Raw genomic sequence first — 27,912 nt, 5'->3', positions numbered from 1 at the left:
AAACTCACAGTTCAGAAGCTGTGGCACGTCTGACCTCAGCAGATAATGGAAGAAATAGCCCAACATTCTGATCTGTTGTGGAACTACTTTTTCACCATTAGCCTCTGGTGAACAAATCCTTTATTAAACACCAATGAAAACATTATATTTAATAAAGAAAACAAGAGAAGCCAGTACTCAGCTGGCTGTCCTCCAACCCCCCCGACCAATCTCACAGCTGGGGCTGCCAAAGTGCTGGTACCCAGCACCGGCACAAAAAAAAGGAACTGTTTTCATTAGGCTGTAAGGTGCCACTGGACTGCCTGTTCGTCAAAACTAGCACTCATGAAAAGAAACAGCTGTTTTGGGTAGCGAGTCTAAGGGTCTAGCCTTGCCATGGTGACACCATAGCTCTTAGGCTATGTCTACACTTATTGGGAATATCAACGGTTGCTACGGAATTTTAGATATTGCATTCCTAAAATCAATTTTGCAGCTGTCGACGTTGGTCCCTGTCCTCACTGCAGAATGTCGACAGGAGTGCTCCTCCCATCAACGTTCCTCAATCCTTGAAGCTCACAAGGAGTTCCAGGGTCAACACTGATCCCACAACATGCCATTTTGTGCATGTGCAAATCAGCGCCCTGGAAGATCCATCTTCCATGGCCAGTGTAGACCTAGCCTTAGTGAAGCTTCTATCTAAGCCAATGGGAAATCTCCCAGCTGTGTAGGTCCTCTGCCTCCCTGAGAGGTGCCTAGCTATTTTCAAGGGAATAGTCCTCCCATTAAGGTAGTCCTGCCTACACCAGGGGTTATGTCTCTCTCCAGGGTGTGGATTTTCCATATGCCTGAGTGTTGCTGTTATACCAGTGTAATTCTGTGGCGTGGACTAGGGAAAAGAGAAGAATTCCGCAGTGTCTCTGTCTACAAATTACCAATCCTTTTATCGAGAGCTTTTGATTACAATGAAAACCCTGCTTTCTAACCACTTATTGAATAGGAGGGAGTGCAGATGGCAGTGGGGGTGGAGGGAGAGCTCCCAGCCAGCTTGTTTGGGCAGGGAAACAGCATTTCAGCTGCGTCCCAGTGCAAACAGGGTCCTAAGGGGTCAGCATTTCCCCTCTGCAAAGAGCCACCTTAGAAGAGGGAAGGGGGAGGCGGGTGCGGGGGGGACATTGATGAACCCTGCTCCAGCGGGGACTCAAGTGGCAGAGCTGTAGCTGAGTCCCAGCCAGTGCAGGCTTCGTCAGCTTGCAAAGAGCCAACGTGAACAGAAATTGACCACATTTCAGGGCACACTTGGACAGATCTCACAGCAGTTGAAAACCACTGGTTTACAGTTTGGTTCAATGGCTTTCAGCTCCCATACTGTACAAACTGTTCTAGTGAACCTGAGTGAATCAAACTCTATTCCTCCCCAATCCCATGCAATGACACAGTAAGGTATAAGACAACAACTTAGTGTTAAGCAAAGGGTACAGCACCATCTATTGGCGGAGGTGTGGTCTGTGCTGATCATTACAACTTTCCCTGCTCTAACTGAACAGAGCTCACAAAACACACTAGCAGTCCCGCAGCACTTTAAAGACCAACAAAATAATTGATTAGGTGATGAGCTTTTGTGGGACAGACCCACTTCTTCAGATTAATAGCAATTGATCTGGAAAAGTAGATCTGTTCCATGAAAGCTCATCACCTAATAACTAATATTGTTAATCTTTAAGGTGCTGCAAAACTGCTTTTTTTGTTTTGTGAATAGAGCTTTACAGCCATAACAATTAGGAGACCGGGCTGTTTGCCATCCATGCAGGATTCCATGTTGGTCTGCCCACTCAAGCACTCTGTTCAATTCTTGAGATTATCACTGAGTGCAGGGTTTATGTTCCCCTCCTCCCCCATGTCAAGCCTATCCATTGTGGACAAAAAAAGTCTTGTGTTGAGGTCCTAAGCATGCCCCAGCAATTCCTTCTCCATAACCAGTAACCCATTACAAGCCCCAGAACCCTTTCAGGGCACCTCCTAATCCTCATCTGCTTCTCTGGGGATGGGTGTGCGTGTGGTTGAGCATCTTCAGTGTTTGTTCTCCTCTCTGTTTCAGTGAATCTACGACCCAGTTTTCAATGCACTACCAATAGGCAAACTCTTACTGTTGGTATCGGCAAGGACAGAGGTAGTTTTATAATTATCATTTATGGTCCTAAGTTTGGAATTTTTTTAAGCTACTTTTTCCAGTTGCATAGCTACACCTTCTCTCCTTTCTAAATCAGCATATGGTTTTCCTTGTTCATGGCACCTTGGTTCCTCCACGTTATGGCATGCCATCCTTCAGTCACCACTTTAAGACTCCACCACGTGTCTCACCTGTGTAGGTGCACAAGGCCTTGCCAATTCTTGCTGCCTGAACATCAAGTTATGGAGAAGCATGGGTTTGCAGAGTCCGGAAATAATCTCCTAAAGAGAGTGGTGAGCACGGGCTGGCTGCTGTCAGTTCCACATACCCGGTCCATAGCACCTGGGAACTGCAATTGTGCGGAAAGTCTGGCTCAGTGCAGATGGAATATTTTGGAGACTAGTTGAGGAGTACTAGTGTCTACTGAGCATATGGGGACTGCAAATTTTCAAAGCCTTATAACTTCACCAAATTTGGGCAGCTTTTCATAGTGATTCCATCAGGAATACCCTACCACAAAGGTTACCCTCCTGCCAGATATCAAGACTTTGCTCCAAAGTATAAGAGCACTAGATTTTCTCAAAGGAAAAGTCACCCAGAATTTTTTTTTAACAGGCAAAGTTGTATTTTTCCTTATTCAGGCTCAGAACTGGCAAAAATGTTTAGGCTGAAAAACCATTTCAAAACCATTCACTGCAAGTCAGACACCTGGCATGGAAATTTTCAGCCCAAACACAGTTTTCTGTTTATAAGTTTTTGCCAGACTTTATCGTACAATGGGAAGTGTCGGGCAACCATAACAGTAGGTGGTGCTACCTGAATATCAGATACTGCTATAAAATGATAGCAGACACTAACAAAAGCTCCACCCCCTCGCCCCCATCCCCACAGGAATACTTTCCTCATCTGTTAAATTCTGATATAATAGTGAGGCTAATTCAGGAGTTCTGCAGGAATCTAAATCTCAAATATGAGGTAACCCAAAAAGTAGCTTGTGTGTGTCACTCCATTACTTTCTTGGCTTACTTCTAACCAGACCTTGTCACCATTATCCAGCTTAAGAACTGTACTTCCTGGCATATTTTCATAAGAGTTGGGGGTGGTCTGCTATGAGCTTATCACTGAGTGGCTGTTTTTCATTAGATGAATGAGTGTGGTGTTCTGATACAACTCCACATTGTAGCCAAAGTAATAAACTCCAGGTATTTGGCAAGTGAAAATTCCTGTGGCCTTATCAAAATGTTGCTGATCGTTGTATAAGATCTGGTGAAATATTATGGGCCATTTAGGAGCTGGATAGTTTTTTGCAAGTTTCATGGCAAAGGCAGATTTTTGACGTGGTGGGCAATTTCCTGGGCTTCCTTGTGGGCCGATGGGACCTGGGTGTCCCCTGTCGCCCTTTGGTCCCACTGGACCTAGTTTTCATCGAGGGCCCTGAGGCCCACATGTTCCTGTGGCACCTGCAAAGGATTAAAAAATCAGCTAGAAGCAGATACTTTTCCATTTGTTCTCGTTCTGCTGAAATGTGGCATTCAAAATCCCCCCAAAATACTTTGTTGACAGTTAGAGGCACTGCCTGCCAGGGTGGTATGAACTACAGTTTAAAGCACTATTAACTCCCGAAAGTAAGAGCGATACTCACGCTATATCCACACACTCTGTTCAAAGTAAAACAGTCTTAACGCCAGAAACCCCCCTCTGGTCTGCCTTACTCCCTAGGGAGTGAAAATGTTTGACTGAGACACACTCATTGTGGTTTATTTCTAATGCTCTGGAGTGTGCCTGTGTGTTCAAGCTCATGAAGCTGCCCCAGGTAAGGTGTACATGGATGAAAGAGGAGAGCTGCATCTGTGACACTTCCGTGGGTGGATGATGTCCTCTCTTTGGGGGTCTCAGAGCATGGAAAAAGTGGTCATTTTTACCTTAAAACAATGGAATTCATCCAGTGCTGGATGAAAGGCAGACTCAAAGGGGAGGTGATTTGTGCAGCTCTTATGCTGGAGCTGTTGTGTGCTAGATTGCTCCCCTCAGAGATTTAAATTAGCTCAAGAGCTTCCCTAATAGAGCTGGTCAAAAAAGTTCACCAAACCTTTCCCCTCTCCCACCCCAGAAGAATTTTTAACCGAGCAGAAACGTTCAACAACAAAACAAATTAACTCGGGGGGGAAGAGGCATAACCCCCCCACAATGGTAAACTTTGAAGGAAACTTTCACAGGGGAGATTCTGTTGCCTGTGCCAGGCCCTCTTAAACCTTCTACATCACTGCAGTGAGAGGGGCACAGATGGGGAAGATGGCTGGTGCACAGGAGTGCCCTGGCTTTATCCTGGATATGCCCCCTTCCCTCCCTGGAATGGCTCAAAACATGTATGTGTGGACACTCACCCTGCCGCCGCTCCTCTGAGACTGCTTTGTGAGACCAGCACAGAGCATTAAAAATAAACCACCAGGGGATCATATCAGTCACACGTTGTCCTTCCTGTGGGAAGCTACTAAGGTGAGTTAAGAGGTAATGTTTTCTCACTTGATGAAAACCAAGTTTGGGATTTTGTATTTATTTCAAGGCCTCGCCATGATGAAACCATTCCTAACTGCTATAACGCAAATGTCTCTTAATCCATTTCTAGCAGTACATCTGGTGTCTAATGTGTCTGTGCACTCACACACAAAAGTACCATATTCCTACCTTCAGAAAGTGCTAGCTAACTGTTGTCGTGAAATGATTCTGGTTGTTACTAGTATGCAATGTATTGATGTTTGAATGAGAAGACCAGGATAATGGTGCTATCTGAAGTTAGTACTGAGTGACACGATTCACTGAAATGTGCTTTACCTGGTTCCCCTGTGTCTCCCTTCTCCCCTTTCTCTCCATTGAGCCTGTTGTGCCCAGTATGACCAGGAACACCATTGTTCCCAGGAGGACCTTGGGATCCTGGGAGACATGGAGCAAGAGGACTTTTTTCCTGTACTGCCATTGCCACTGACTGAAACAGCCACAATCCAGAGTCCTGGAGCAGAAGGAAGGGAAAAGCCATTCATTAGAGCATGTAGCAAAATACAAACCCAGCCATTTAGACTGAGGTCCCAGGGTGTGTCTGACATAGTATTTCTCAGCCTAACCTTACTGAGATCATTACCAATGATGGGTATAATGGCAAGACCTAGAACAAGGGTGTCCAGCCTTTTTTTATTGGGGGCCATATGGCAATTTTTTACATAGCCCCAAACTACTGCCCCCCTGATATCATGTCAGGGGCAGCTCCCTGCCACGCTAAAAGAATAAGACTCAATTTAATTGGTTTAATGGCTGGATTCCTCAGATACAGCAGCTATGAAAAATAACTGGTTGTATGTAATGCAAATATCGCTGACTAATCTAATTGCTGTATTTGGATCCTGCACCAGATTCAGCCCTGGTCTAGTTACATTGATACTAATAGTTACACGAAGGGTGAATTTGGCTCTTTTTCTTAATTGTGCCAACTATTGCTGTGGGATGAACTCTGGCAGACTGAAATCGGAATAAAGGAAAAGTAAGGAAGAAACAAGCTGGTTAAGCCAACTAGAGAATAGGCTATTATTCAAGAATGTAGAGGGCCTAACTATACATAAATATGGGTGTGTGTGTGAGGTGGGGGGGGGGGTGTGTACAAGAAAAAAATACAGTTGAGACTTTGGCTAAACCTACATTGCAATGGGAGCTATGCCCAAAGAGTATGTAGACATACCTAAGCTAGCTTTGCTCTTGTCAACACAGGTACCAAAAGCTGCATAGGTTGCACGAAGGGCTAGCCTCTTTTCCATACATGACTCCCCAGGGAGTTTAGATATGTAGTTGGGTGACTAATCTGTTTTCCTGTGGCTATGCTACTATCGTTCCTTGAGCTGGCTGGATTAAAAGTCTTTATGGTATGTCTACTCCTACTGCATTTGCACCTCTGAATGCACCTGTTGCCCTGTCACAAAGCAGTCAGATGGATTTTATTAATGACATTTAACTCTTATTAGTGCTTAGGAAATACCACATGTAAATATTGACCAAGCCTGCAGGAAGCATCATTTATTAGCGCTTGTATTTATTGTTTAATCAGATATGCAAGCATGTGGGAGCAGAGGGACTGACTGAATTTCTGGTACCCTGGGCAAGGTGTGTGAGGGCTGGATCCATGCTCCCAAGAAGGGGTTGGGGGGCCTACTGTGGAAGGAATGGGGCTGGGGATACCCTCCCCCTACAAGCCCTTCAGTGCCACCTTGGTTGGAGACTTGTGACCCTGCCCAACCCCATCACAGCAGCCATAAAGGCGTCCTCCAAGGGAGGCTGGAGAGGCAACCAAAGGAAGCAGCCAATCAGGGTCCAGGAAGGCCCAATTAAAAAAGGCTGCAGCACTAGAGCTATGTCAGTGTGATAGAAGTTCTCCAGGGGTGAGGACCAGCTGCTGGAGTTGAAGCAGCACCTCAAAGAGCTCACTGTGGAGAGGCGGTGAGAGACTTTAATGCTATTGGAAAGTTTGATGGACTGATGGTAGACCCCTAACCTTAGGGTGAAGACTCTCCTCCCAGAAGAGGAAGCCCTGGAGGCGCCACTCGGGGAATAGATTGCAATAGGGTTTTAGTGAGGGCACCATGATAGGTCCCTGTTAAAAGGATACTCAAGAGGAGATTGTTGTTGTGCATCTGCTACGTGACTTGGTGGAGAGCTTGTTCTGAGAGACTGTTGAAACTCCATCAGCACTGGCACACATATTTGTCCAGACAGGGCCCACGCCAGAATGGTAAATGCTGCCCCATTACTGGGCCTTATTACAGTCGCACTTAAATCTCTGTTCTGTTAATCAACTTACTCTTATTTTATAACCAAACCATCCCAGTGCTCTGCATTAAAGAGAAATGGGAGACTGCAGCTAATCTAATAGGCAGAGTTGTGTGCTCTGTCTTAATCATTTCTGTGAGCACTTGGTGGGAGGGACAGGACTCTGCAGAGGGATATCAGTGGGGAACTCAGGAGTTGATATTCCCTGGCTGTTACCTGAGAGGCAAGGTTTTGAGTGGTACAGTCTTGAAAAGTTTGCTGGCCAGGCAGACAGGGTGGTGTGTTGTGATGCTGTAGCCTAACAAAAGTGGACAAATACCAGCCCATGGGCTAGAATGGGTCCTCCAAGGTTGGTTCCTCATGGACCCCCACCTCTATCTTTACCTGCACTTCCACAGGTATTGAGTGCTCGCAGCTCTCATGGCTGCAGATTGCTGTTTGCAGCCAATGGGAGTAGTGAGAAGTGGCCTAGACACTCCTGTTGGCCACAAACAGCCATCCGTGGCCAACGAGAGCTGCAATCACCTCATGCCCGTAGAGAGACAGGTAAATAGAGTGTCGGGGGACCACCAGTGACTGAGCCTGGTGGGATACCACTTTTTTATTGCCAACCCTTATCCCAGCAGCAGCAAAGCTCTCACTCTTGCCAAGGCAGAGCATTAACAGAATGACTCAGAGTTCTGGGTATCTTCAGCAAGTTGCCATTGCCACACCTTCCCTGCTGCCAGGAGTTGACCCTCAGGTTGAGAAGCAATAGGGGGACAGACTGTCAGCAGATATGTACTTTTAGGGAACACGCCCGTCTAGGGAAGAGGTGGACTGGTAAAACAAAGAATCCAGTCTATTGGTCTGGAACCTGCTTTCAGTACCCACTGAAGTGGGACGGAACCTGATAAGAGAGACAGGAGGGAGCTGGAACTGTCAGAATGGTGAGTTCCTGATGATGTTACAGCCAAAGGGCCCAGACCTAAACTGACTCAGCTCTCATCCCTTGGGTTGAGTATGCTTTTCAGCGGATGGACGCTGGCTCCCGGAGCTCTCTGACAGAGAAGCCAGTGTGACATAGACTCTGAAAGGGTTTTACTGCCATCTGGGCCCTAAGCAATGTTCATCTACCCTCCTTGCAGAGATCAGCAGGAACTGGCCTGGATTTTTAGCTGATATGTGTTACTGTAGCTCCCTTGCAATTAATTGAATAAAAGCAATTTCCACCTGCTAAGAATCTGGCTCATGGTCGCCTATTTAGCACATTGTAAAAATAGTTCTGTTTTTCCAGACAGGAACTGAACTTCATGCTCTTTTCAGGAACAGGCTGCCTTTCTGTAAACTATGAAAAAGATCCCTATTCTGAGGTGTTACCCTTCCTGCGACCACTAGGTGGTGCAGGCAGATCATTATTTTAGGCAGATTGAACCCAAAGAGAGGGTCAAAGAAGGTAAGTTCTGGAAAACAAATGTACTGTCTCTTTGGGATAGTCATGCTGGTTCCAAAGACATCTGTGTACGAGTTTAATGCATTCATAGCACTGAGCTCACCAACACTTTTAACCTCGCAGTGCTATTTATTTATTTGACTGTAAAGCCTCATTAAAAGCCTGGGATAATATTTCTATTGCACAGCCATTCTTCTCAAACATTTAGAGCCAGATCGGGAGCAAATCCTCATCACTTTAGATCTAGCATAGCTGAAATGAATGATTTTATTCTGGATTTGCACTGGTGCAAATGAAATCCTACTCTTGTCTCTCAGGCTGCATCTGCACTACAAGATAAATTCAAATTTATTAATACCAGTTTTGTAATGCTGGATTTTTTAAATTCAGATTTGACTATCCTCACATCCCACGTGCTCTTCACAAAGCTGACTTATTGCTGCCACAGTCAGTTGGCAAACATCGACTTTTGCAGCAGTGTATTGTGGGAACCTTTCCCACAGTTCCCTCAGCCCTGTAGCATTATGGATATGCTTGCTGGTCTTCGACATCATCTTTCCACCTTGCATTGCCCTCATTCCTCTCCTGTGATAAGCAAACCTCCATTTTTCCAGGTGGAAGGAAGGAAAAGTAGTGCATCAACAAAGATCCCCAAATGCACAAAAATCTTTCTTCTATAAAGCTGGGTCTACACGACCCCTACTTTTGGAGGGGGCATGTTTAATGAGGCAGTTTGGAAGATGCTAGTGAGGCACTGACATGAATACGGAGTGCCTCATTTGCATAATGGTGGCCAGGCACAAAGCTGATAGTTAATTACTGCTGATTCACTGAGGCAGATGTGGCTTATTAAACTCTACCCTGAATATAGGCAGTGAGGCAGCCCCCTGCTAAGGAGGGAGTTAGTGGTAAGAACTTAATGACATGACCAAAAGTTTTAATCTGAATTACTTTTAGATATTAAAAGCCATGGCCCAGGAAGTGGGTAGGTTTTGACCTTACATGAAGTGAGTGCAGAGCGTAGCTGGAATAGGAATGGGAATCTGCTCGTTCGTTGTCCCTGATGATGACGAGTGTGGTTTTCTAGATAGGTTAAAGATGGAAAATTTGTCACCAGGTCATTGTGGTCTCAGACTGTTAAGGGCCTTGCAGGTTTAGTTCCAGTGAGGGGTTGGTACTGGTGGTGTGCAGCAGTCTTAGTGGACAGTCCTGCTCAAGAGATGAGCTGTTGTACAAACAGAAGCTTACCACTAGTCCTGACTCAGGCTCTTGGCAATGGTCCCTGGCCAGCCCTCTAACCTTTTAAAGGTCCTTCTGGGGTATAGAAGATTTAGCAACATTTTTAATAAACTAAGAAGCAAAAGGGTCCTAAAGCAAACAGAAGATCTACTAAAATGAAACAAACATCCCCTTTGTACAGGATGTGAGACTTACCAGCTTCGATCTGATGTACTATTTTTCCAACATGTGGGTTCTGTCACTTGTTTTACATTACTTCTCCTTGCCCAAAGGCTCTGCATCAGTGACTCCTGACCACAGAAAGCTGCTCGAAAATTCTTTCACAATCCATAGGTGTTTTCTTGAACACTGGAATATCACTAGTCTTGAAGGTAAGGAACTTCTTCCCTGCTAAGCATTTAGTGTGTTAATTGCATTGTGTTCTCAGCTTCTGTAAGCTTCATTTGTGCTTGAGGCCCAAACTTGAGTCCCTTCTGAGACCAATGTACTAAGATACATTTATAAGTAATGCGTAGTTTTAAAGTTGCCTCACCAGAAACCTATAATATTGTGGTTACCCACCCCCCAAAATATACAGAGAAAAATCATGGTACTGCGTAACATACTGGGACTATCCCAAAAGCCTAAAGCTGCTAATGAGATTGGAAACAGTTAACAACAGGGCTTCTTTGTAGTATGAAGCTGAAATTACCAGTAGATGTAAAGTGGCTTGTAAATATCTGTATACGTGCCCATTGATGCTAGATGCTCACGTACCTGGCAGTACTTGAAAAAAGGATGTTGGCAAAGCAAGAAAAGGTTCAGAAAAGAGCCACTGGAATGATCTAGGACAGTGGTTAACAATCTTTACACTAGTGTGGGTCCCCAGTCATCCTCCCAAACCATTTGCAGACCCCATCAAAAAGGACTGCACAGCTGACATTTGTATGCTTCTAACCGTTGTGATTGTTCCATCATGCAAAGGTGCCAGAACATAGAATTTTTTTATTTTTTAGACAGAAATTAACATTCTTGGAAGATATTTAATTGAAAAATAATTATAACTTTGCAATTTATTGAAAGCTTATTTTCTATGATTGATTTTTTTCACTGACCCTCTCCAATAACTTTATAGACTTCCAGGGGTTCACAAATCCCAGGCTGGGAGTCACTGGTCTAGGATCAGAAAATAATTCTTTTACTAAGCAAATTGAGCTTTCATCCAAGCATATCTAAAAGAAGGCTAGAAAGTGGCTTGTTCACCACTTAGGAGAACTTATATGGGGACAACATTTTTGAAAGTAAGATGGCTCTCTACTGGAGCAAAAAGAGATCCAACAGGTGGAAGCTGAAGCAAGACAAATTCAGGCTAGAAATAACTGGAAGTACTCAGCCACTGGAATAAATTACTTAGCACTCTTGCTTTGAAGACTAAGCATCTTTCTAAAAGAAAAACTAAAGCTTAATAAGAAAGTATCAGCTGGATTTTAGAAATTACTGTGGGAGAATCAATGGCCTTTGTTATGCAAGAAGCCAGATTAGATTATTATACTGGTACCTTGTGATGTTAATGTCTAATGATTTTTTTTTAAAAAGCTGTAAAATAACAAAAGACAAACGTTTCAGCAGAGTAAAGGCCTTAGCACTGATTCCACTCACTTCCTCGGTTCCAAAATAGACACCCAGCCCTACTCTTATGTGACCTGGAAAGGTATGACCAAGGCTCAGTTGATTATAATGTATTTCGTGCACCAAGTTATTTGTAGCAGATGGAGAATGTGTCTCAGGCTATGCAAAATTTATGTTCAGTCACATTCTTTAGATTCATAGTTTGTTAACTATGCTTTTGCCACTGGATGTCAACCTAGATATGCTACAGGTCTTATATGTGCTTTTGCAAGCCCCTTTAAGAGCTGGGTATATTTTAAGTGGTTAACAAACCAAAATACTAGGGGAAGTCAGCAGAAAATATGGTTTTGGATGTACAGTTTTCTGCATGTATCTTCCTCTTTGGTTGTAATTCATTAGTAATACACCACTGCGGTGTTGCCACCTCTCTGTCTTCTCTAAAGCAGAGGTTTCCAAACTGTGGGGCACGGCTCTGAAGGATGGGCACAGAGGAGTGTTGGGGGTGGGCGGGGAGCCAGCTACACATGCTGGGGCTCCAGGGGTAGATGAAGCACGTCCTCTCCTGACTTACCTTGATGAGCCACCCAGCCTGTGGCCCAGTATCAGTATCTTCCATGGCCACACCAATTTCTGCTCCCAGGGGCTTCCACCTCCAGCACTGGCTCCACCCCAAGAGACTACTGCATGTACCTTCCCAGGTGCTGCACAGATTTGTCTCAGGCAAAGGGAAAGGTGCAACCAAAACTTGTAAATCAAAGAGTTGAGGGCACTCAGCTCAGAATGCTTGGATGCTACAGCTGTACAGTATTCAGCTTCTCTGTGGAAGAGGCTTGTATTGTGTTACTTGGTGCAGTTTTGCAAACATTTGCACACACTCCGTTGTATTTTAATTTCAGTTTAAATTCCCCATAACTTAAAGAATACTCTGTGGCGGTTTATTGCACTGGTTTGTTCAGCAGTGCGCTTGCACCATCAGTAGTAAAAGTGTGTTCAAAGCCCCCTAGTTGTCTCAGTCAAAGGAAGAATCCTTTTGGAGTTGCTACAAGCAGTTATACTTTCTCAGGGTCCCAAGAATTGCATCTACCTCTCCCCTGAGTGTATATCACACATTCTGATAGCTGATTTGCTGTACCTGTGGTTATTCAGTCCAGTTCATACCCCTGCTGTTTAAAGCAATACCATATGATGACATGGCCTGGCGATGGTGAGGATGCTGTGTATATCTATATCTATACAGTTATAGATATAGATATACAGTCTTCCCCCGCCTTACGAGGGTAATTTGTTCCTGAAAAACCCCTCTTAGGGAGAATTCTCGTAAGTAGAAAATGTAATTACCATTAATTTCAATGGGAAAAAATTATATGCATTCCTGAGCCCAAAAATGTACACCCATTTATGCTAAAACAACACCAAATCCCATTTAAATCGGTGCAAGGGGGTGGGCAGGGCAGAGCAGGGCATGGGGAGGCAGCCCAGCCTGAGTGCAGCTTAGGTTAGGCGAGGAGTGGGCTCTGCCAGGGGCTGGCCACACGGGGAGCTAGGCAGGCACAGGGGGCCCCTGGCTGGCGAGGGGCAATGCCTCGCTCGTGCAGGGCTGTGCAGCGGAGAGGCCCTGCCGGTGGCAGCCGAGGCGGCAGTGGCGGGCGAGCCAGGCGCTAAATGGGAGGGAGCACCACAGACAGCGAGCAGCACTCAAGGCACAGCTACGCAGGGTGGGCGGCAGTGGCCCTCTAGCCGCCCGGAGAGCGAGCAGCAGCAGCGGGGCTGGGATGGGCAGCGTGCCCAGCATCCATGTCTCGCAGAGCGGCGTGATCCACTGCCGGGACTCGGACGAGTCTACCTCCCCGCACCAGACTGCCGCCCTCTCGCTGGGCACCGCCACCCCCCTGCACGGCCTCTTCGTCAAGACCAACGCAGCCGACTCCATCCCCTCGGTGCTTGCCTACCAGAGCTGCCAGACTCCAAATCGGTCCTCGTAAATGTGAAGAAATGCCTCGTAAGCTGAAGTAGGGGTATTAAATGAAACGCCTCGTAAAGTCGAATTCTCATAGCTCGAGTGGGCGTATCTTGGGGTATAACTGTAGATATGTTGTTTTAAAGCTGTGCTGCTCCGCAGACTGCAGTTGCGTGCAGCAGAATGTGTTGCTCCTGTGAAAATGACAGCTCCATGTGATCACTTTGTTGGAGTGAAAGGGCACGTATAGCTATGCTCCTCAGAGGGGGTGGGGTGCCCCTGACTCTGAAGGCCCAATGAGAACGGTCATAGTCTCAGAGTTTAAGGCCAAAAGGAGCCCCCCAGATCATGTCGTCCAACCTCATGTATATCACAGGCCACGAATAATGACCCACATACCAACCCCAACAATGGCAATGAGCCCAAAAATATTACAGCTCATAGGATCATGATGAGTGTGTGCCACAGACTAAGGATAAAAGGAGCCAAGGTGCCTGGTCCGAGGGCCCCTGCAGTCTCATGGGAGTGTTTGTGAGAGAGACAAGACAATCCTGGCAAATGACCTATGCCCCCATGCTGAAGAGAATAGCAGTGACTTTATGTTTTTTGGCCTATCTGACGTCAGGGGACTGTCTTCTGACCCCTCATATGGCAATCAGTTAGATTTTGAGTACATGAGCAAAAACAAGCCAGCCAAGAACTTGAGAGAGTGGAAAAGATGCTTGGTGCTACTTCAGAACCCTGGTCATAAGCACATAAGAACATAAGAATGGCCATACTGGGTCAGACCAAGGTCCATCCAGCCCAGTATCCCGTCTGCCGACAGTGGCCAATGCCAGGTGCCCCAGAGGAGGAGAACAGAAGACAATGATCAAGTGATTTATCTCCTGCCATCCATCTCCTGCCCTTGTACTGAAGGCCAGAGCACCATACTTTACCCCTGGCTAATAGCCATTTATGGACCTAACCTGCAAAAATTTATCAAGCTCTTTTTTAAACCCTAATAGAGTCCTGGCCTTCACAGCCTCCTCGGGCAAGGAGTTCCACAGGTTGACTGTGCGCTGTGTGAAGAAAAATTTCCTTTTATTAGTTTTGAACCTACTACCCATCAATTTCATTTGGTGTCCCCTAGTTCTTGTATTATGGGAAAAGGTAAATAATTTTTCTATATTCACTTTCTCCACACCATTCATGATTTTATATACCTCTATCATATCGCCCCTCAATCGCCTCTTTTCCAGACTGAAAAGTCCCAGTCTCTCTAGCATCTCCCCATATGGGACCCGTTCCAAACCCCTAATCATCTTAGTCACCCTTTTCTGTACCTTTTCTAATGCCAATATATCTTTTTTGAGGTGAGGAGACCACATCTGCACACAGTACTCAAGATGTGGGCGTACCATAGTTTTATATAGGGGAAGTATGATATCTTTTGTCTTATTATCTATCCCTTTTTTAATAATTCCTAACATCCTATTTGCTTTACTAACTGCCGCTGCACACTGTGTGGATGTCTTCAGAGAACTATCCACTATAACTCCAAGATCCCTTTCCTGATCTGTGGTAGCTAAATTTGACCCCATCATGTTGTACGTGTAATTTGGGTTATTTTTTTCCAATGTGCATTACCTTACACTTACCCACATTAAATTTCATTTGCCATTTTGCTGCCCAATCACTCAGTTTGCTGAAATCTTTTTGTAGTTCTTCACAATCCCTTTTGGTTTTGACTGTCCTGAACAACTTGGTGTCATCTGCAAACTTTGCCACCTCACTGCTTACCTCATTTTCTAGATCATTGATGAACAAGTTGAACAGGATCGGTCCCAGGACTGACCCCTGGGGAACACCACTAGTTACCCCCCTCCATTGTGAAAATTTACCATTTATTCCAACCCTTTGTTTTCTGTCTTTTAACCAATTCCCAATCCATGAGAGGATCTTTCCTCCTATCCCATGACCGCCTAATTTACATAAAAGCCTTTGGTGTGGGACCGTGTCAAAGGCTTTCTGGAAATCTAGGTATATTATGTCCACTGGGTGCCCCTTGTCCGCATGTTTATTAACCCCTTCAAAGAATTCTAATAGATTAGTTAGACACAACTTCCCTCTGCAGAAACCATGCTGACTTTTGCCCAACAATCCGTGCTCTTCTACGTGCCTTGCAATTTTATTCTTTACTATTGTTTCTACTAATTTGCCTGGTACTGATGTTAGACTGGTCCTGACCCTCCCACATCCAGTCATGGCCACCCTGATCCTTCAGAAGAAGGCGATCCAAAAAAGCAAAGGCCATCCCATGATATGGGGGTATGCGGCGGTGGGGGGAGAATTCTCTTTGTTAGCTGGGATGACAGTTGTCTTTTTTTCACTGTGCTCCAGTGACCCTTGCTACAGATTCCCTGTTCCATTGGACTTGCTCTAGCCCATGAGCGTTCCCTCCAGTGCATTGGCAGTTGCTAAAACAGTTACGTGTAATGGTAGCATGCACTTAAGATGCTAAAAGCAGGACACCCATACTGCTCCAGGAATGTTGAGGGGGAGAAGATAGTGGAAGGACTGGGTTACAAGGAGCAATTCATACCCTTTCACGAAAAAAGACCTAGTCCATGCTCCTATCTGTTAATTCTCACCAGACTCTTTCTACTCCACTTAGGAGTTATAAATGTGGATTTTAGAAATCCATTTCCTATGGAAAAATGTAGAACTTATGATTTTTAGAGAAAGTGTTTCATTTTTATTTTAAAAACCCCACTAAATTGTACTTTCAGTAAAATTTGGTTGGTGTCACTTATTTAATGCACACAAACTTCGTCTTTTGTAACACCCTTTTTTAAAATTCACTGGACTTTTGCAGGGGAACCCCTTTATCCAATCTACTCAAGACTGGGGGAAACTGGATAGTCAAAAAACTGGGACAAGCAGGAGAATTGCCAACGAGCTTTCTACCACCTATTATAAGAAGACAGTGGGGGCTTGGGTGATCGGGCTCTAGTGGTACTTGGTTCTGCCACGCGTGCAGAGACAAGACTCGACCTCTTGAGGTCCTTCCAGTTCTAGTAATCTATCATTCTATGATGCAGGGATGGGGGGGGTCCCTCAGGCAGCAAGTGGTTTTGTTAATAGGGAGAGCCAGATAATGGAGGTCTGGATAAATGAGTTCTGCTGTATACCAAAAAAATCATTGTTAAACTGATACTTATATTACATAATGTGGCTATTGAAACTGAAGTTCAGCATTTCACCTGCAGAAAAATGTCGATTTTTTTTTTCTAATCCGAGCTTTGGAGTTTATTATTATTATTAGGTTCCCTGGCTGTAAACAAAAGGCACAAGCTGAAAGCCCAGTCATATCAGTTTATGCTGTGGTCCCCATTTCCAAAATGGGCTCTAATTTTGGGCACTTAGTTATTTAGGTGCAATATTTGCATTCCTTGAATGTTTCCCAGAGTGCTGAGCAGCCACTGCAGCAACTGATGTCAGTGAGATTTGGTGGCCAGAATTAGGGATCCATTCTGGGAAACTTGGGTCTAAGGCTACGTCTACACGTGCCCTAAACTTCGAAATAGCCACGCAAATGGCCATTTCGAAGTTCACTAATGAAGCGCTGAAATGCATATTCAGCGCTTCATTAGCATGCGGGCGGCAGCAGCGCTTTGAAATTGACGCGGCTTGCCACCGTGCGTCTCGTCCAGACGGGGCTCCTTTTCGAAAGGACCCCTCCTACTTCGAAGTCCCCTTATTCCCATGAGCTGATGAGAATCTGAAGCTGTGTCTACACGTGCACGCTACTTCGAAGTAGCGGCACTAACTTCAAAATAGCGCCCGTCGCGGCTACACGCGTCGGGCGCTATTTCGAAGTTAACTTCGACGTTAGGCGGCGAGACGTCGAAGTCGCTAACCTCATGAGGGGATCGGAATAGCGCCCTACTTCGATGTTCAACGTCGAAGTAAGGACCGTGTAGACGATCCGCCTCCCGCAACGTCGAAATTGCCGGGTCCTCCATGGCTACGTCTACACGTGCACCCAACTTCGAAATACCTCATTTCGATGTTGCGACATCGAAATAGTCTATTTCGATGAATAACGTCTACACGTCCTCCAGGGCTGGCAACGTCGATGTTCAACTTCGACGTTGCTCAGCCCAACATCGAAATAGGCACAGCGAGGGAACGTCTACACGGCAAAGTAGCACACATCGAAATAAGGGAGCCAGGCACAGCTGCAGACAGGGTCACGGGGCGGACTCAACAGCAAGTCGCTCCCTTAAAGGGCCCCTCCCAGACACACTTTCATTAAACAGTACGGCTACGTCTACACGTGCACCCAACTTCGAAATAGCTTATTTCGATGTTGCGACATCGAAATAGGCTATTTCGATGAATAACGTCTACACGTCCTCCGGGGCTGGCAACGTCGATGTTCAACTTCGACGTTGCTCAGCCCAACATCGAAATAGGCACAGCGAGGGAACGTCTACACGGCAAAGTAGCACACATCGAAATAAGGGAGCCAGGCACAGCTGCAGACAGGGTCACGGGGCGGACTCAACAGCAAGTCGCTCCCTTAAAGGGCCCCTCCCAGACACACTTTCATTAAACAGTGCAAGATACACAGAGCCAACAACTAGTTGCAGACCCTGTATATGCAGCACGGACCCCCAGCTGCAGCAGCAGCAGCCAGAAGCCCTGGGCTAAGGGCTGCTGCCCACGGTGACCACAGAGCCCCGCAAGGGCTGGAGAGAGAGTATCTCTCAACCCCCCAGCTGATGGCCGCCATGGAGGACCCCGCTATTTCGATGTTGCGGGACGCGGATCGTCTACACGTCCCTACTTCGATGTTGAACGTCGAAGTAGGGCGCTATTCCCATCCCCTCATGGGGTTAGCGACTTCGACGTCTCGCCGCCTAACGTCGATTTCAACTTCGAAATAGCGCCCAACACGTGTAGACGTGACGGGCGCTATTTCGAAGTTACTGCCGCTACTTCGAAGTAGCGTGCACGTGTAGACGCAGCCTACAAGATACACAGAGCCAACAACTAGTTGCAGACCCTGTATATGCAGCACGGACCCCCAGCTGCAGCAGCAGCAGCCAGAAGCCCTGGGCTAAGGGCTGCTGCCCACGGTGACCACAGAGCCCCGCAAGGGCTGGAGAGAGAGTATCTCTCAACCCCCCAGCTGATGGCCGCCATGGAGGACCCCGCTATTTCGATGTTGCGGGACGCGGATCGTCTACACGTCCCTACTTCGATGTTGAACGTCGAAGTAGGGCGCTATTCCCATCCCCTCATGGGGTTAGCGACTTCGACGTCTCGCCGCCTAACGTCGATTTCAACTTCGAAATAGCGCCCAGCACGTGTAGACGTGACGGGCGCTATTTCGAAGTTACTGCCGCTACTTCGAAGTAGCGTGCACGTGTAGACGCAGCCCATGGCGGCCATCAGCTGGGGGGTTGAGAGATGCTCTCTCTCCAGTCCCTGCGGGGCTCTATGGTCACCGTGAGCAGCAGCCCTTAGCCCAGGGCTTCTGGCTGCTGCTGCGGCAGCTGGGGATCCATGCTGCAGGCACAGGGTCTGCAACCAGTTGTCGGCTCTGGGTATCTTGTGTTGTTTAGTGCAACTGTGTCTGGGAGGGGCCCTTTAAGGGAGCGGCTTGCTGTTGAGTCCGCCCTGTGACCCTGTCTGCAGCTGTGCCTGGCACCTTTATTTCGATGTGTGCTACTTTGGCGTGTAGACGTACCCTCGCAGCGCCTATTTCGATGTGGTGCCACGCAACGTCGAAGTTGAACATCGACGTTGCCAGCCCTGGAGGACATGTAGACGTTATTCATCGAAATTGCCTATTTCGATGTTGGCTTCACGTGTAGACGTAGCCTAAGTTACACAATCTATTCCCATGAGCTGATGGGAATAAGGGGACTTCGAAGTAGGCGGGGTCCTTTCGAAAAGGAGCCCCGTCTGGACGAGACACACGGCGGCAAGCTGCGTCAATTTCGAAGCGCCGCTGCCACCCGCATGCTAATGAAGCGCTGAATATGCATTTCAGCGCTTCATTAGTGAACTTTGAAATGGCCATTTGCGTGGCCATTTCGAAGTTTGGGGCACGTGTAGACACGGCCTAAGAGTCCCAGGGTACGTCTACACTAGGAGCTAACTTCGAAGTTAACTTTGAGGTTAGGCACTACATCAAAGTAGGCAGCAGAGAGTCCACGCATATGTTCCCTTACTTCGAAGTAAGGAGCCCAGCTTTGAAGTCCCTACTCCATTCCCGGGAATGGAGTAATACCCTAATTTGAAGTGTAACTGCACTAAGTGTAACTTCGAAGTAGGTGGTGTGTAGACACTCTACTTCGAAGTAAGCAACTTCGAAGTTTTTTTTGTAGTGTAGACACAGCCCCAGAGAAGTAGCTTGAGAGTTGGGGTTGATCCTGCTTTGGGCAGGGGGCTGGACCTAGATAACCTCCTGAGGTCCCTTCCAGCCCTTGAATTCTATGATTCTATGAGAGAGGCAGATCCCTGAAGAGGAGCTGAGGATTAGCAGGAGTCCTCAACCCAGGAAAGACTGGGGGAAAGGGAGATTTCTATCCAGTGTGTAGGGATATGGGCAAATAAAAACGTATTTCAAGCAGATGCCGCACTGAGTGGAGTCTCTATGAATGAGCAAATAAATATTGGCTAAAATCATAACACACCCTAGTGAACCGGCACTGGGATGCAACTTTGGCTGCTCCCTTGTCTGCTATTTAGACCTGAAAATATGGACAAGGAACAAGACGGAGAGTCTACAAAGCAGTTGCATGGCATCAGCATTCACTGTAAGAAGCACTTCACAGTGAGTATGTTTCTTCCCTTCTCTTTGTTCAATTTGTGAACAAGCCCCATTTGCAGGTTCCATCCAGCCACTGAAATATCTCTCTTCAGAGACTCCTCTGGTTCTATGGCATGAATAATGCAGAAGTGTTCTGTTGAAGCTGACTTCATTGTCAGTTTAAGTTGAACATGAATAATTGAGCGAATTTTCTTTTCAGAGACAAGAACAGCTGTCATCTGAGCCCTTTAACCCCATTTAGTTTGCTTCTCCCTGCACCTTCTAAAGCCTTGCCCTGTATCAATATATCACATTCAATTTGGGAATGTGAATTTTTGGCCAAGATGTCACTGATAATCTCTTAGCACTCATTTGGGACATTTTAATGTCTGTCTATGGAATAAATGTGTCATTCAGTCTCAAATGTTACCCATTTTGTTCTCTGGGTGACCTCTTGTGGCTGTCTAACATTCTGTAGCTTTAAGTGACTTAACAAAGCTAATTTTCAGCAGGAATGAATAGTATGAGAAGAGGTAGATGGATGATGTATGCAGGCAGAGCTCTGGAGATTATAGAGTTAAACAATCTGCAGCTGTAGTTGGTGGGCTGTAAATGTGACCTTCCTGTGGAGTTTGAGATTTTCACTCCAGTCAGAGACACTCCTCTCCTCTTTGGTCTACCTGCTGTTCTGGAAAATAACTTGTTTGTTCAGTGGTAGATGCTAGATAAACAGATGATTGATAGATAAATTCTGTGTACAGTGGCAACAGCTTATGCAGAGAGGTTGGGTTTAGTCAGCGTTCTAGTCACCTGGTTTGTAATAAAAGGATATTGTGGAGTAGCTCACTCAAAACTAGATAAGGTAGAATCAGTTTTCCATCTTTCTGAGGCAGATAAATTGAGACAGTTTACTGTGTGGGTGTCATTCAGCTGCAAACTTTAATGATTCACATCCTGTGTACTCCACATGATTGTTGTTTCTCATGTTACCCTAGGAGCCCAACTTCACCACAGTATCCATTGCTAAAACATCTCTTTCCCTTCCTTGTGCAGTTAGCTAATGCCTTCCACACTGGTGGTTGATGTGTTTCAGTGGCTTGTGACATGCTTGAGGGTCTTCTGTGTGTAAGACCCTACGTCAGTGTGAAGCACTGTTATTGCTCCACGACAAACTTAGGTTTAAAGAGCTGCCAGCAATCCTTGCAATCACAGAACTCTTGCTGTCTCTTGAATTGGAGGAGGAAGTGCTGACAACAGTGCCACTGCCCCTTTGCAAGGGTGAAATGAAGACCACCATCATCACTTTCCTGTTCAGAATGGCCAACAACAGCTGATCCAATGGATTTAAATACTCTGCCTCTGCCATTGGCAGAAGGTGAAAATATCCTTGGGGTCAGGAGTGGGGCTGAGCACTCAAGCTCCCATGTCTGTGGGGAAGAACTCTCCAGATGAAGGTCCCACTCTTTACTGTGATGCTTGTGGGGAAAGATCTTGCTCTCAGGTGGAGGAAGTGGGGACAGGATTGTCAAGCACCACTCTCCGGAGGTTGGGGGGGGGTAGGAAGGAGGATTTCTGGGCATTCTCCATCCTGTCCTAGTGTGGAGGGAAGGCCCTGGAGTGGGTGGGAGGAAAGCAACCCTGCTGTGGCAGCCTGGGGCTACAGACAGATTTCCCCTGTGGCCCATTGGCTTTCACTGCTGAGATAAATCTGCCCCAGAGTTGCCCCCCTCCTGGTCCTGGTTCCCCTTGTGCCCAAAGGGACAAAGTTGGGAAGTAGGTAGACAGATTTGGGCTAGAAGGATCCAGTCACCTATCACCTCAGCTATCTCCATCCAGTCAGGCTAGTTATTATCAGTGACATCACTGAATTGCTGTGATGCCTGGCTTACAGTTTACCTCAATCAGGAGACTCTCAACAAGAATTCATGTTAAGTAAAGGCACAAAACAGCGTGTTCAAAAAGACTGTCAGACATGAAGAAGTGCGTGCTAGGGAGCTGCTGCCCCTTCTGCTAGGTTAGGAGTGCCTGCAGCTACCCCAGTGTTAATGGAACCATGTCAGTTTAAGGATCTGGCCTCCAACAGCTTGCGGTGCAGGGTGACCATAGGTCCCATTGTGGGCCCATGCAGTCCCCTTTTTAAAGCCCTGTCCCAGCCAGCCTGACTATCTTTGGTAAAACTGGGCATTTGTCCCACTTGCTGTTGCCAGTTGAACATCAAAACATCAGGCAAACAGGAGAAGAGGACTTACGAGAGAGATTGTTTTAGAGAGAACTAACATGAGGTGTATGTGCACTTAGAACAATTTCAAAATACAGAGTTGGTCATTTGTGGCAGGCTGCTGCTGCAAAAGCACACAGAACTGCCTCCAACCCCAACCTGCTCCAGTCCGGGAGAGTAGATGGAAGCTTATGAAGGAGCCTGGTGTCTGGCTGGCAGGTGTTCCCACTCCTCAGCCCAAGGAGCCAGGAACTATGAAGGCTGGAAAGGAGCCAAAAGACAAGGAAGGGTAGCCAGGGAGAGGCCAGGGAGGGAGATGGAAGCTTTCTAGATAGGGACTGTGAAAGGAAGAAACCTTGTAAAGTTGGTAGATAGCTAGACACTGGTGGTGGGACAAGTGAGAAGGAATAAAGAATATGGGTATAATATTGCTCTGAAATCCCCCTAGACTCATTTGGGCAGGCAAGCAGGACATGAAGCAGAGAATCTGGTATTGTACCTCATTAAGAACAGCCATATTGGGGCAGATCAAAGGTCCATCTAGCCCAGTATCCTGTCTTCTGACAGTGGCCAATTCCAGATTCCCCAGAGGGAATTAACCGAACAGGTAATCATCAAGCTTCTGAGGCTAGGGACCCCATTCCTGCCCATCCTGGCTAATAACCATCGTTGGACCTATCCTCCATTAATTTATCTAGCTCTTCTTTCTGACTGGTATGAAATCCAGATTCAGTCAAGGCCCCATCTGGACCTAAAACATGGCTTAATCCTGACACACATTTAAACTTGACCAGCAGAGGTAAATCAGGGCTCCAGCAGTCAGCATAAGAGCACAAAGAATGGGCTCAGATCTCTAGTCACAAGTGGAAATGGGAGGATTTCTCTGAACACTCTCCTTCCTTGTTTATTATTGACAGGGGAGATAGGCTGAGCAGGGGATTGTGAGTGCATCCGATAGTGCGTCGCACAGCAGTTGGGTTGCTCAAATGAAACACTGGCAGATGATAATCAAAGTGGTTTGTTTAGTTTGACAGTATTTACCATTCTTAAATCCTGGAAGTGCTGTAAAAACTTTATTTTAATTCTCTTAACACTTCTCATAACACTTCTAATAGGCTAGAGCTATTACCACAGCTGGTGGGGGGGAATGCCAATTATCTTTTTACAGGAAATGTAGAGGGAAAAACAGCTTTTCTAAATCTCCCTTGAGCAGTTTCCTTTTTCAACATTAAAAAGGATTTTAAGAAATCTTCTGTAAAATACCTCAGTATAAAACATGCCATGGTTTTCAGTAAGGCTGTTTCACCACATGCCACTCTCTGAAAGTGGCATGCTAGTAAATGGCCCAAAATATGCTAATGAGGTGCATATGTAAATTCCCGGTGCCTCATTAGCATAAGGTCACTTGATTTGGAGTCCAGAAGAATTTTCGGGAAGAAGGGGCCTTCAGAAGTAGGACTTCCTTCCGGAAGACCCCCTGGGGGCCACGCTTCTACATGCTATTTTGGAGTCCGGAAGAGTGTCTTCCGGACTCCAAATCATGTGGCCTTATGCTAATGAGGTGCCAGGAATTTACGTATGCACCTCATTAGCATACTTTGGGCCATTTAGTAGCATGCCACTTTCTCCTGGCATGTGTAGAAACAGCTTCACTGAAGGTGTTTTTGTAACACTGACAGACCAATGTTGCCAGCACCAGAAATTGAACCTGCCATCATAGGAGCTAAAGGCCTGTGCTCTACCACATGAGCTAAAGGCCAGCTGCCTCTCAGCTAAGGCTGTAGAGCAGAGACTTCACTCACCCTAGTATGAGAGCTCAGTGCCTCTGGGTATTACATTTTTAATGCAAAAGAACAAAAATTTTGAACAAAATGTTGAAAAGCACAGAAACAGAAGTTAAGACTCTTGCTGAGGTCATGCTACAAATCAGAGGAGAGCAATAGAACCAGCTCTGTGTTCACTGTTCTAGCCCTCGCTACCTCTCTTATTAGCTCAGTAGGTGGAAACAGACAAGGCAGTAATTCAATTGAGGCTGTGTAACAGAGATCAGAAAATGGCTCTGCGTGGTTTGAGTTCAACAGAAGCCTAAAAGTGAATTACAGCTTCAGGACCCAAACTGTTTTCTTCAGACATCACTAGCAATTAGAATAGGCAAGAGCATTTCACTCACAACGTTGTGAAGAGAGTTTGGTTCTGCTTTCTCAAGACAGAGAAGGTGGCATGTGGGCAGAATGGTACATTATCACAATAGGAACTCCAAAAATATATATCGTCCCCTGGCATTCAGGGGATGTTTAAAGTATCAAGTGGCTGATTTTTGTGTGTGTGTTCATTCTGTTTGCTTTAGCTGAATCTATCCTGTTTGCACCTTCCAGCATAGATTAAAGTAACTAAAGCATAGTTAACTAAAGACTTCTATTTGCAGTAGTATTAAAAGAGTAAACTCAGCAGTGACAAAATACCTCCTCCGAAAGGTTACTCTTCAGACAGATACTTTATTGGACAGTGGGCTGTAGAGCGTAACTGACACTAGATTGTTATCTAATACATGTCTGCTGCAGTGTAGCACAACCACTGTTCGTGGCATGGTCAGAAGGAACTGTTTTCAAGCCAGGAAAATCCCAGTTTGTTTTCAGCAGAAGCAGAAACCTGATCTACATCATGATTGCTGGAGATGTTGCAATGTGACTGACACATTTTTTGCATGCCACAAAGCAGCCTTACAAAGGTGAAGTTAACCCAGAGTGGACGAAAACCCTAGAAAACCAAAGTGTGGGGGATATAACAAATTGCAAGGATGTGTATTTCTTCACTACCTTGAACAAGCTCAGATCTTTGTTAGTCTTTTTAGCAAAATGGGAAGGAGCGAATGTCTAAAATCAGATTCCAGGATTGACAAAATGTGACAATCTGGATTAAATTCCTTTGAGTCAGAGCGAACCAATGGAACTAGCTCCAACCACTGCTGAAAGTTCTGTTTTGAGAATATCACAAGGCACACTCACCACTGAGATTCATGAGCTGTTTCAGTCTAATTTTTAAGTTAAGGCATTTTGAACTTACACATTACAATCATTCATTGTACACTACAGCTACAGTGAAGCATGTAGCTGTGTCATTACAAGTATCCTAGACCATGGTGTTACCAGTGGTAACTCAGCCAATTACCCCCATAATCAGCAGCCAATTAGTCTGAGTCCATTTCATTGGCTGTATGAGGGAGATTGCACAGATGTGTTACAAGATCCAAGTGGCACACCCATGAGATTGCATGACTTTTAGCTACTTGTTTCTGCAAAAACTGAAAACTCACAAAATTCCCCTACCAGAAACTCATTTGTTTCTGCAGTCCTGCTTACGTGCTATGCATGTGACTAGATCCAGCTTCTGCTCCTCTAGAGGGCAGGGGCACAAGCCAGTACAATACTAGTACAATAGTAGTAGGTGAAGGCACAACTCTCGTTTGTTTGAAGCAAAACTACTTCATGCAAAAGATGTCCTACTTGAAATCAGGAATAAACAAGATAAATGAATTTATAACTAGAGCAAGAAGCACTGAGAGGTAGCAAAAATGTAGTATGGTGGGACTGAAAGAAACCAAAAAGAGTGTGAACTGGAAGACCTTTGCATGCTCTTGATATATTTTCTTTTGAGGGTGGAGGATTTGGGTGTGTTTCAAAGGGGAAGTAACATGAGGGGTTCTGGGCTGGGATTCATGTGCACTGAGATACTCTATTTACAGTACAGTCAGAACAAGGTAATCGTCTCCACATCAGCCTATCAATGGGTCTCCAGTCTCACTTGAAGATGGCCTCCAGGGTAGTTCAGCCCTTAGCCTCTAAGACTGTCAGCAAAGATGCTGCTGGTGTTATACTTGCTGTCTATGGTACGTACAGTGGTCTAGTTGGGACTCAGATGTATAGAATTCAAGCTAGAAGGGAATCATTAATCTAGTCTGACCTCCTGCCTATTGCAGGTCAGAGAATTTCATACAGCTAAACTGAGACATTGGCTGATTTCATATGAACCATCAAGCAGCCATCAAATAACTGATTCAAATGGCTTAAGTAGTTCCTTTTACTTCTAGGTAACCTTATGCCATCCCTGGGCAATCCAGGCTCAGTTTCTTTTTGCTGTGGTTTTAATGGCAGAAGTTGTACGAGCAGCTGACAGTGCATATGCTCTTAGCCTACAGGAGGTTGTGTGGGTGCTCCTGGGAACAAGCAGTATTCAAGGTCTCACTGCCACCTCATTCAACAACAGCATCAACTGATTGTCTCTGACAGCCTGCCAACCGTTTTTCTTCAAGCCTGCATCCTCTGTGTCCTTTTGCATGCGTTTGTTTTCAGTTCACTTAGGTTTCTTGGCTGGGGGGGAAAAGAAAACACGATGAGTGATTCTGGCTTTATTTCCTTAATGATAAAGCTTCTGTCCCCAAAAGAGAAAGCCGAAGATACTATCAGACCAGCAAGAGACTGACGTTAAATCGGTTTCCAGATGTTACTTTAGACATTACAAAGTAATGTAATATATTGTTTAGAGAACAGAGTTCTCTAGCAATGTTCCCTCTAATCTTTTCCATCCATGCACAGAATAAATTTTTATGGGCACTGATGCATATGCGAATGTGCACCACCAGCAGAAACAAAACTTAGCTATGGGTGCTTGGTTGATCAGCTGTGCAGCATTTGAATCTCTTCTGAGCAAGCTGCACAAGCACACAGCTTACAGAGAATACTGTTCTCCAGCCATAGTCCTAAAGTGAGTGTGCTCCAAGCAAGAGCTATTCTGTGTCAAGGTGTAGATTTGCTATCAATTTTCTCAAGAAAAGGTACAAAAGGTGGTGGTGGCATTTACTTTGACACTTTGGGTGTGTCTACACTACAAAGAAATTTTGAAAGGGGAACATCAAAAAACAAAATCGAAAGAAGGGATTTCGAAATCGCGCAGCTACACACACAAAACGGATGGCTGTACCAATCCGCTATTTCGAAAGAACTCCCCCCATTCTTCGAAAGGGAGCATCCACACAGGAACGTGAGCTCTTTCGAAATAAGCAGCTAGGAAACATCATGCACGAGGTCACATGGCCAACAAGCCCTTCCGGGTCCCACAGCCAGCAGCCACCTTAAAGGGCCCCTCCCAAACATACCCATCCTGCACACACAGAGCACAGCGGAGCAGTACACAGCACTGCGTGGACCATGCTACAGTAACAGGAGGAGACTGGAGCAACAGCAGCTGCCCAAGGCCAGTGCCCGCACCCACACCGGGACCCAGTTGGAGATCGCCATCCTGGACATGGTGGATGCTCTGGGGCCCACCTCCCCGCTACAGGGTCCTGCAGGCCCTGACAACAGGGCACCCACCGCTCCCCATTCCCCGTCCCCCACAGTGCCTCTGGAGACACCCCAGCACTGGGGACTGGTGGGAGAGGCTGGTACTGGGCCAGTGGGATGATGAAAGGTGGTTTGAGAACTTTAGGATGACAAAGCAGACATTCCTGGAGCTCACACCCGCCCTGCAGCACGTGAACGCTCCCAGTCAAGAAGCGTGTGGGGATCACCCTCTGGAAGCTCGCCACTCCGGGCAGCCACCATTCAGTGGGGCACCAATTCAGGGTGGGCAAGGCCACCATTGGAGCTGTCCTCCTGGAGGTAAGTCAGACAAGGGCCCCTCACCCACCCCAAGC

At 46.1% G+C, this 27,912-nt stretch overlaps 1 protein-coding gene across 1 annotated transcript; it reads right to left on the bottom strand.

Annotated features, from left to right (window-relative positions):
- Positions 1–3,106: 3,106 nt before the first annotated feature.
- LOC142017179 (hibernation-associated plasma protein HP-20-like) lies at positions 3,107–5,349 on the bottom strand. Its single transcript, XM_075001925.1, is given in 3 exon segments — positions 3,107–3,609; positions 4,982–5,156; positions 5,269–5,349. Coding segments are annotated over 3 exon segments (759 nt in total).
- Positions 5,350–27,912: the final 22,563 nt, after the last annotated feature.

Source organism: Carettochelys insculpta, chromosome 1 (assembly GCF_033958435.1).
Source record: "Carettochelys insculpta isolate YL-2023 chromosome 1, ASM3395843v1, whole genome shotgun sequence".
NCBI lineage: Eukaryota > Metazoa > Chordata > Testudines > Carettochelyidae > Carettochelys > Carettochelys insculpta.
This window is presented reverse-complemented; position numbering and strand designations above follow the sequence as displayed.